The sequence below is a fragment of the Podarcis melisellensis genome (assembly GCF_964234715.1).
Source record: "Podarcis melisellensis genome assembly, chromosome: 6".
NCBI classification, from domain to species: Eukaryota; Metazoa; Chordata; class Lepidosauria; order Squamata; family Lacertidae; genus Podarcis; species Podarcis melisellensis.
In genome coordinates this window covers 49816872-49826886 of record NC_138538.1, presented here as the reverse complement: position 1 = coordinate 49826886, position 10015 = coordinate 49816872, and the positions used below count along the sequence as shown (strand labels likewise).

At 46.8% G+C, this 10015-nt stretch overlaps 1 protein-coding gene across 2 annotated transcripts; it reads left to right on the top strand.

Annotated features, from left to right (window-relative positions):
• The first annotated feature begins 2440 nt into the window (after positions 1 to 2440).
• On the top strand, positions 2441 to 9289 carry KLF17 (KLF transcription factor 17). Of its 2 annotated transcripts, none has more exons than XM_081914774.1 (3): positions 2441 to 3497; positions 5122 to 6112; positions 6797 to 9289. In XM_081914774.1, exons 1-3 carry the CDS (start codon positions 3405 to 3407, stop codon positions 6970 to 6972), a joined length of 1260 nt encoding a protein of 419 aa, XP_081770900.1. In that variant the 5' UTR covers positions 2441 to 3404; the 3' UTR covers positions 6973 to 9289. The 2 variants fall into 2 exon arrangements, with proteins under 2 accessions (XP_081770900.1, XP_081770899.1); XM_081914773.1 differs by having other exon boundaries at positions 2587 to 3497; positions 5119 to 6112.
• Positions 9290 to 10015: the final 726 nt, after the last annotated feature.

Genomic DNA, 10015 nt, shown 5'->3' with positions numbered 1-10015 from the left:
AGTTCGCAAGAAAACAACAAAGGTGGCAAAGGGTCTAAAAGTACTCCTAGCTGGAAAGGCTAACGAAACTGGGCAACAGGTCCATCTTAGAGGAAATAAAGTTAGGACAGATATGTTGAAGAGTTTGCAAATATTTTTTAAAATATCTTAGAAGATAAATGGACAGCATAAAACAAAAAGCAACTGTTTTCAATAGCAATAATAATAATAATAATAATAATAATTAATAAATTTTATTTATATCCCGCCCTCCCCAGCCGAAGCCGGGCTCAGGGCGGCTAACAACAATCAAATAATCAAACAATCAAATAATCCAACATTCTAAAAACATTTCATTATAAAAATTAATTAAAATCAAATTAATGGCAACCGTTAAGCAAAATTTTGTGCAGGTTGCCAGAGGAGGGAGTCAGGCTGCGCCCTGACCAAAGGCCTGGTGAAACAACTCTGTCTTGCAGGCCCTGCGGAAAGATGTCAGGTCCCGCAGGGCCCTAGTCTCTTGTGACAGAGTGTTCCACCAGATTGGAGCCGCAGCCGAGAAAGCCCTGGCTCTAGTTGATATAGAAACTTTTAAAAATCTGTAATATCCTGGCTTTTAAAACCCAAGGTTGACTGCCTAGAACACTCCCCAATGCAAACATTTTGTTGAAGATTTATATAAATACCAGCGTGTACGAGGCTTTATAGAGTACAAAAAGATAAGTCTCTGCCCATAGGGTTTATAATCTATAATCTATCACAGGGAGACAACAGAGAAAGGAGAGGGACATGTAGAATAATACAATCATAGAGCTGGAAGGGACCCCAAAGGTCATCCAGCCCAACCCGCTGCAAAGGAGGAATCTCAGGTAAAGCATCCGTGACAGATGACTATCCAGCCTCTGCTTAAAAACCTCCAAGGATCCTTCCTTGGAAGTCCATAACTTCCAGAGGGAGATTATTCCCCTGTCGTACAGCTCTTACTATCAGAAAATTTCTTCTGATGTTAAGTTAGAATCTCCTTTCTTTGTAACTTGAAGCCAGGGTAAATAAGGGAAGAATGTGCATTACTAGTTTACACATATTTAGGCTTAATTGCAATAGGAAATAGAGACTGTGTCAAAGGCTTCACAGAAAAAATAGGTTTGGGATTTAAGTGATATGAGTAGCAGTTTCATACATAAGAGGAGGCAAGGAAGAAAGGAAGGAGTAATTTAAACAGCAGATTGTCTATTTTTAAAAATGATTTTAATTGTTTAATTTCAACAACTTGTTTTCTATAGCTCTAGGAAATCACAGAAATGTAGAGTTGGAAGGGACCAGGAGGGTCCTGCAATGCAGAAATCATTTGCCCAACGACCCTGAGATTAAGAGTTGCATGCTCTACCAAAGGAGCTGTCCACAGAACACTGTTAATATGTACATAGCATACAAAATCACAACGGACTCAAGTCCATTAATTTAAATGGGTCTACTCTGAGTATGGCCTAGTTGGATACCATCCATCATTTTTGCTCAAAAATGTTCAACCTTTGATTTCTACACACCATCACACATATAAATTAAAGTCCCAGTTTTATCCAGAACTTTTACCGACTTTGGTTTTGCATATAAAGGATGATTAATGCACATTATGCTTAGAACTCATTGACAGGCTTCAAGGGCTTACTTCCGAGTAATCATGCAGAGAATTGATCTCATTATGATTTTGAGTTTCATTCACTATTGTGACATCTCCCTTCTGCTGTCTTTTGGGACGCGGGGCTAAGAATTTGCCCCGTTTGGTTTCTAAACTTGGAAGTCAGACCTTTCTCTTAAATTATTTCACTCAATTCTAATCATTATTTTTGTGGAGATACCCATGAAACACATTGTGTGCCAAACATTATGTCTATCACCCTGTGTGTTTCTTCTCTTACCTTCCTTCCGTAGAGGGAAAATCATGTGTCAGAACCAGAACTCATTTGCTATAGATGCTACTTCCACAGCAAATTACTGAAGAGGAATAGCAGAACTGTATTTCTATAGACCCCTAATATCCCTTTGCAATGGGCACCTCTGAATTTCTGAACTGAGTCTAAGGGCAGTTATGGGATGCCTTTCTGTGAAGACTTTTATGGAGGATTTCAGTCCGCTGTGAAACATTTTGATTGGGTATAGGTTGTTGACATGACTTTCAATATTCCTTCTCACTCTCTAATTAAGATAAACATGCCTGTTCAGCCACCTGACCTGCCTTTCTTATTTCATACCCTTTAAAAAATTTATGAACAATACTGGTAGGATGTCCAGTTTAAAAAGAAAAATCAGGACACCTTATAGAAAGGAAGAAAACAATTTAAATTAGACATACAATGTAACACAGTATAAAGCAGAATAACTGCATAAGACATAACTGTGGGCTTTAATGGGTGTTGGTGTATGTTCTTTGGAACTTTAGCAGTAGCCCCAACTATGCCATTTTCAGCTGTGGACATTGGGGTGGGGGCACGTAAGATCTTCTTAGTCCTTCATTGTAGCTGTTTTCTTCTCTGCTTCATGAGATGTTCAGAGGCAAAACACAACTCCCTGACATTGCTATTACAGTTAACTGGGCAACCACCACCTGCACTTCTGTTATTTGCAATCATGCATGAAGAATGACGTCCAAGCTTCCATGCATAGGATCATGATACAAGTCATATTCTGATAAGGCTGCAGCTTCCCCTAGAAGCTGGACCCTGACTTTAGTTATAAGCTGTATCTCATATTTATCGACCACACACACACCACCACTCCTTCTAGGAAAAGCAGGGTACAGTATTTGATGTCCTCTGTCTCTCATACACACACTGCAATTTTATCCTCGCATACAACAACCCCTCCTGCGTGGTCTCCTGCGTGGTCATCGCCAGTTGGCCAGAGTGGGGATTTAAACCTGCCTCTCCGCCAACCCAGGCGGACACTAACTAATCACTAGCACCGTGGATCTCGAAGAGTAGGCTGCTTTCTCCGAATCGATTTCCTACGAAGTGCCTACCCGAAGCATTCCGTGACAATTGCTCCGGAGTAAAGACCGCTTGCTTAGTAGGTCTGCTTCTGGATCTAAAAAAAAGTGGGAAGGTGCCCCCTTCCTTTACCAAGAATGGGATTTTCTTGCTCATTTCCATTTGCTTGTCAACGAGCTTCGACTACAGCCCAGATCTTTGTAGTGGGCGTGGCCGTTTCCTTTGTAATAAATTCCAAAGATGAGCCTCCTGAATATGTAGTTCGCCTCGGCCAATCAGAGCGCACGGGAGCTCAGCTGTTTTACTACTGGAACGCAAGGAAACTTTTTTTTTTTTTTTTGGCGCTTGCAGAAGTTCAGCGCTCGTTCAGTGCCTGGAGGGGAGCTGCCGGACTCGGGGCAGTTTCCTAGCTCTTTCCCGCTCAAGCCACCGTGCAAGATGAGCGCAGCCGTGGAGGAAGCTGTCTTGCCGTCTATCTCCACCTTTGCCGGATTGGTGCCGCTGGAAGACCGGCAGCCCGACATGGTACAGGTGAGGGCGCACGGAACTGTTCGGGAAAGCGCCGGAGGGGCAAGGCGCAAGGAAGACCCTCTCGTCCTTTAAAACTAATATTAACAGAATGACGCTCCGAGACTGTTTGGAGGGGTTGCGGGGCAAGGGCCCTTGGCCCCTGGGGACAGTTTCCCCGTTCTTAATCGCCCCCGATGCTCCCCTTGCCGCCGCCAGGATCCAGATGTGTATTTTGAGGTGGGGTGTTAGAAACTGCGCGACGGCGCCTTGAGGCTGCACCCCACTTCTAACCTGCCTGGCTTTGCTGGGGAGGTTTCTGGTCTTTGCACTCGTAGGATAAACTACCTTGGATCATATAAAAATGACACAGGTCAGGATCAGCTGCGAGCAATACGATTTTTCAACGATGTTAATTTAAAACTCTTGCCTGAGCTGTTTGGGGGCACCAACGTTACTGAGGTTTTCGCTTAAAAAAAAAAAACTTTCGAAATTATCTTAAGAATTCTGGAGTGGCACATGCCTTGAACTCAGCTCACAGCTGTGAAGCTAAAATACCGCACTCAGCCTCTTGGAGGGCGGGCAGGATACTAGAATGTATATAAGCGAGAGTTTTATCCTGGTCCAGGAGTACGTGCAGAGAGTAAGGGTGGAGTTCCTGATCAGGCTGAATTGATGCCCGAATTGTTCGGTAGCAAAGTTAGCCCCTCACAGTTACTGGAATTCCTACCTGATTTGCGTCCCGATCCTGCGCTGCGTTAGGCACCCCGAGGGGCAGTGGCGGCGCGTGCAAGCTCTGGGAGAGGGGCATTTTGAAGCCGGGTGTCCCTACGAAAAAGGCTCTTGGGGGAAGCGATTTTGTGCAGAAAAGCGTGGTAGTGGAGGTGGAAGGTGGTTAAGCATGCCCCCCCCCTTAAAATCTCCATTTTCTTCTTAAAGGTTGTCACGGCTCCCTTATACGCATTTGCGTCTAAAATGTATGTTTGTCCCCACGAGAATTTCTGGGCGATCTAACAATTTAAAGGCTAGCTAGAAAAAAAAACACCTTGAACATATTTTTGTGGGACTTGGAAAGGATGCAGGGATGAAGTTTTTTTGACGGCCGAGAAATTTAAACTTAACTCTCCGCCGGACGTTTTGTTAAAGACCGCCGTAATCTGCAAAGGACGGAGCGTACCAGTCATATTCCAGCGCGAGGGGCTTCTCGCTGAGCGGAACCAATCAAATATTGGGGCGGGGGCGGAGAGAGGGCGGGGCTAGTGGGGGGTCAAGTCAATTAACTCCTCCATAATTAACTACATTCCAAGAGGAGATGGGTACATTTTGGAGAGATCAGGAAGCGATCCCGGCTCATTCCTGACTGGCATACTAGTAGGCTGTGTAGACGCAGGATCCGCTCCTCCAAACATAGCGAGGGGACCTGGTGGGATCCAGTGGAGCCTAGCAGATTGGTATTAATTCGAAGTGATTTGAGTGCCAGGCGCGCCCTGGCCTTAAACTCATCGGAGAGGGAAGGTGTGCGCAACCCGTTTTTCAGGTTAGGGGGTGCTATAAATAGTGTCTGGATTTGGCTCCCCAGTAGCATGTTTGCGCCTGGCACCTTAACTCTTTCCCCGCCATAACCCCGCTGCTCCTATCCACGCAGCAGCAGCAGCAGAGGATTCCCACCCACGTGGAGGGCGCCGCGACCATCAAGAGGGAAGCGGACGAGCTAGGGAACTTCGTCGACCTGGAGTTCATCCTGGCGCACACCACGAACGGGCAGCCCTCGGGGGTGGCGGCGCCCCCGCACCCCAACCCCAACTACCCGTTGCCCGAGACTCCCGAGAGCTGCGGCACCACCTACGACAGCGACAGCTCCAACTACCAGCAGCCCTCCAACAAGTTCGCCGCGTCCTACATGCCCAGCCCGGGCCACAGTTACATGGCCGAGCTCTTCACGCAGGACATGCAACAGCACCCGGCAGCAGGGCCGGGCCCTTGCGAGCTGCAGCGGCGGGAATACACGGAGCTGCGCGCCCCTGGCTTGGCCCACGCTCCCCCAGGCTTAGCTCGGGGCCTATCCATGGAGCACCTGCGCGTCAAGCAGGAGCCGATGGACGGGCAGCCGTGCATGATGAGCGGCAGCCCGGATTGCCTGGGGCCCGCTCCTCTGGACCACAAGCCCCTCCTGATGCAGGCCATGATGCAGCAGCAGCAGCACCAGCAGCAGCCGCCCCTCCCGCAGCACGCGCCCTCCGGCTTCCCCAGCGAGCAGATGAGCCCCGCGGCCCAGTGCCAGGTGGCCGGCGACATGCACGCGCAGATGGGAGCCCCCCAGCATTACCCCCGGGGGGCCCACCTCTTCCCGCCCAACTTCGCCGGGCAGATGCAGCCCCAGTTCCGTGGACACTTCAGCGTCTTCCGGGAGTCCTTGAACGCGCACGCCCAGGGCCTGCACGGGCTGCTGGTAACGCCGCCCAACTCGCCCGTCTTGGATTACTATGCCCCGATGGGGCCCCCGGAGGAGTGCAAGCCGAAGAGGGGCCGCAGGTCCTGGGCGCGCAAGCGCACGGCCACCCACAACTGCGAGTTCGCCGGCTGCGGCAAGACCTACACGAAGAGCTCACATCTCAAGGCGCACATGCGGACCCACACGGGTAAGGAGGGCGCAGGGCCCGGGCCGGAGGGCGCGGGGCTGGGAGTGGAGTTAAGGGTCGCTGGGGGTGGGGGGTGCGGACCGCCTCGGGTGGGTGGATGTGGAGAAGCGCTCCCCCAAGAGGAGGAGCGGGGCGGGGGAAGCGCGGAGGTGTTTTGTGGGCGCACAGACTCAGGGCAGACTCGCCGAGTGTGCGAAAACTGGCAGCAAACTCTGCCAGGCTGATCTTATATGACACCTGGGCGTGCTTTGGCCAATCCTGTCTTCCCGGGAATGTGCGGCTTGTGTACAGGGGACGCGGCAGCAGCAGAGCTTGGCAGGACAGCGCCAGTGCGCCTTGTTGCTTTATTTCGCGAATTAAATTGTTTCTGGAAAGGCGCGTGCAGTACAATCCTGTGCATGTTGTTTGCCCGGAAGTTTGTTTACAGAACTCTCCAGTTAAGACCGCTGACTAGGTTGAACTAATGCTAGTTTGATGTAAAGCGGTTACGTCCAATGTAGGACATCGCTGGGGCCAGTTTTCACCAGGGATGTGAGATCAGTGGAGAGCACATTCCCTGGAATAGACTCACTTGGTCTTTTATTTGGGCGAGTGTTTGCCCCAGGGTGGGTGGAGACAGGGCCATTTGCACTCCTTCTCACCAGGCTAGAAAGTTCACCTTTCTCTCCTTTTCTGTTTTTCCAGGTGAGAAGCCTTATCACTGTAACTGGGAAGGCTGCGGCTGGAAATTTGCACGGTCAGATGAACTAACACGCCATTACCGCAAACACACTGGTGTCCGGCCCTTCCAGTGCCACCTCTGTGACCGTGCCTTCTCCCGATCAGATCACCTGGCCCTGCACATGAAGAGGCATGTGTGAAGCATGGCCTGCTCCCTGGGACACCTGGGGGGGATGTGGTAGGGATGAAGAAGAGGGGGATGGGACAGGACAACGGGGCAGGGATGCAAAGAGACTCTGAACTCTATTTATGAAGGGATGGAATATTTTCTTATTGGAAGAGGTAAATTATGTATATATTAGTAAAACATTTTAATATTTAAAGAGGAAACCCAGTTGGTTCTTCCATGGCAATATGGAAAACGTTTGTGTATTTAAGAGTGAATAGTTACACAGATCTAACTGCAGCAGAGTATATGAAAAAATTGCACTGGAAATATTTGTGTGTGGGCACTTTAATTGTGGCAGCATATCTCTGCCATTCCCATTCCAAATCTTCAGTGTGCACACAGCCATAGTTCAAAGACTATGTCAATTGCCTCAAGCGAGTTTAACTTTTTAATGTTTTGCTCTGTACAATGGTCTTTATTTTTTATCTTGTAATGTAAAATGCTTGCTCTTGTCGAACTACCTTTTAATAGTAGGTATCCTTGAGGAAAAGAGGGACAGATTTAAACTTGCTGGCTCCTTTTGTTCAAAGGGATGTTGCCAAAAGGGACAGATCCAAAAAGGTTGGCTTGAACTAAGTTACCCCAGTGAATTAAAACATCTGCATCTCATACCAAATTTTTTTAATCAAAGATAGATTGGGGGGAGGTTTACCTCATGTTTTGCCAATGTATATAATGACCCGGGAAGGGACATGGGGGAAGTCAACTTTTTTCTTTTTTCTAAAATGGTCACTTCTGGAACAGGCTGTAAAACCAAAATATAAACCCTGAACAAAAGGCAAAACTTACTCTGGAAGATTGCATGAGCTGAAGGGTTTCAAGGACCAATGTAGGGCAGGACAATCCTGCTGATACTTAACTCAGAAGCAAGTCTCATTTGAGTTTAATGGGACTAACATACATTCAAAAAAAGCACCATTGAGTTTAGCAAGTGTTCTAAGGTGGCCAAGCTGAAAATGAGAACAAGACTCCGGCACCTTTAATTAGTTGTATAGTTGTATAGTCTAATAGTTGTAAGTTGTCACGCAGGCTTACATCTTCTACACAACTTTTATTAAGCAGAGGAATCCTGTCAGCCATTAACCCCAAAGTATGCCTAGAGTTGCAATGTTAATTCCCCCTCCCCCTTGTCCTGCTCAGGGATGCTGCTAAAGCATTGCCAAAAATGCCTTAACATTCAAATACACTTTTTTCCTGCAAAATTGAGATATCACATATTTATAGGTGAAACCTTGAAAAAGTTGCCATATAAATGTGTACTACTTCGGTGCTGTCAACCAGCTAAAATTCTTGTGGATGCGATCTTTGCTTTCAAGGGAACAAGCCACACTGAATGCAGTGGGAACCACTTTTAAATAAGTTTATATAGAATTGTGCTTTGGCTGGCTAACTGTACAATCCTATATGTTTACTGAAAAATAAATCCCACTTTTTTTCAGCAGGGCTTACTCGCAGATAAGTGTGCATAGTACTGCAACTGAACTGTCTTAGCTTTTAACTGACAAGAAGATGTCCATACATCTGCTTAGTTGCAATACCTCTAGGTGCTTTGTGAGAATGTAACATGATTTTCAACCTCTTGTCTTCGTAAATGGGAAAGAAAGCCATCTTTGCTTGCTTCTTAAACAAATGTGTAAAGGCAAGGAATGCTCCAAGACTCTTGTAGATTTATGTGCTAGCGACATTTTTGTAAAAGTACAACTGAAAACTATGGTTCTGTTCTTGCAATCATTTGTCCTGAACTGCCTATTCCTTTGCTCAAAGCAAAGATGCTGTTTGGAGCATGAAAGCAATCTGTTCTACAAGGCTAATGATTTGGTTGATTAACTGATAACCTTTTAAAATCTGTTTTGGTGTCTCCTTCCAAAGGATGATCATGAAGCCAGGTACTGCTGCAGCTGCAATCCCTCTCCTACAACTGCCATGGCAGCTTTTTTACTTTTCATTTTTTTTGTAAAGGGCATTTTTGTCCATTTCTGCTATACTTGAAACTTTCTTTCCGATGAGAAAAGGACCCTCTCAATATGTAGCTCCTGCAAACAAGTTGTAATTCTTTTTAAAAATGCTGTAAATGTATTGTTGTTGTTTTTTGTTGTTTTTTTATAGGCTGGGTAAATGACCCTGGTATGTGCACTGCACCTGTCTGTATTATATTGTTAATATTGTTTGTATGTTTGGCTTGGGCCCATCGAGCAATCTACCATGCAAAATGTTAGTTTTCTCTATATGCATACCTTTTAAAGATTGTTGATCTGATGCAGACAAATAATAAAAAAATCTGAACTAAAGTAGTTTATTTCTAATTTAACTGCAAAAAAATGTGGGCAGGAGGACGGCGTCTGAAATGGCGAGGTAGACATCTTATAAAATAGGAAACTGCTCTTTGTTTCACAAGTTAGGTTTAAAAACAAGAGTGGGGGACCTGTGGCCCTCCAGAAGTGGTTGGACTGCAACTCTTGTCATTCCCAATCCCTTGTGGCTGATACAAGTTGGGAGTTCAGTAACACTTGGACTAACGAAACCTGCAGATGTGCCACTTTCAGTTTTCTCCCCATTTTGCTTGGGTGCCTAACACAGATGGAAATTCAGGTATGAGGTGGCCAGGTGCAAAGAGGGATAGGGTTCCTATGCCATTAATAGTTGTGTGGGAGTAAGTGGTGTTTTGTACCTGCTAAAATCCCCACTTCTACACACTTGTTAAAGGTGCAGGAGTCCCATCATTGTCTGTAGCTGGCCACCCTACTCAGGAACCAGGATTGTGTTTGCAGCTGTATTAAAAGGAAGCAAGGACTTCTGAGTCTCTGTGATGCCAGGTGGCTAGAGGACAGGTTCCTCCACAAATTCTATCAAGGCTGGGCATGACCCATCCCTCTGGCTCAGCTGAGCTCCCGCACTGGATCTACTGGTAGTTTCACTCCTTGCTAGGCACGAAGGCTTCCTCTTTAAATTAATAAGGGTGACTAAGTTCTGGCAGGTCCCAAGCCCAACAAGCAGGTCTTTCTCCCTCCCACAGG

Excerpts from the sequence above, each read along its gene's own strand:
- KLF17 (XM_081914773.1), top strand. The coding sequence starts at position 3,405 with ATGAGCGCAGCCGTGGAGGAAGCTGTCTTGCCGTCTATCTCCACCTTT. Across the intron at positions 3,498-5,118 it reads GGCAGCCCGACATGGTACAG|CAGCAGCAGCAGAGGATTCC; the intron begins GTGAGGGCGCAC and ends CTATCCACGCAG. Across the intron at positions 6,113-6,796 it reads GCACATGCGGACCCACACGG|GTGAGAAGCCTTATCACTGT; the intron begins GTAAGGAGGGCG and ends CTGTTTTTCCAG.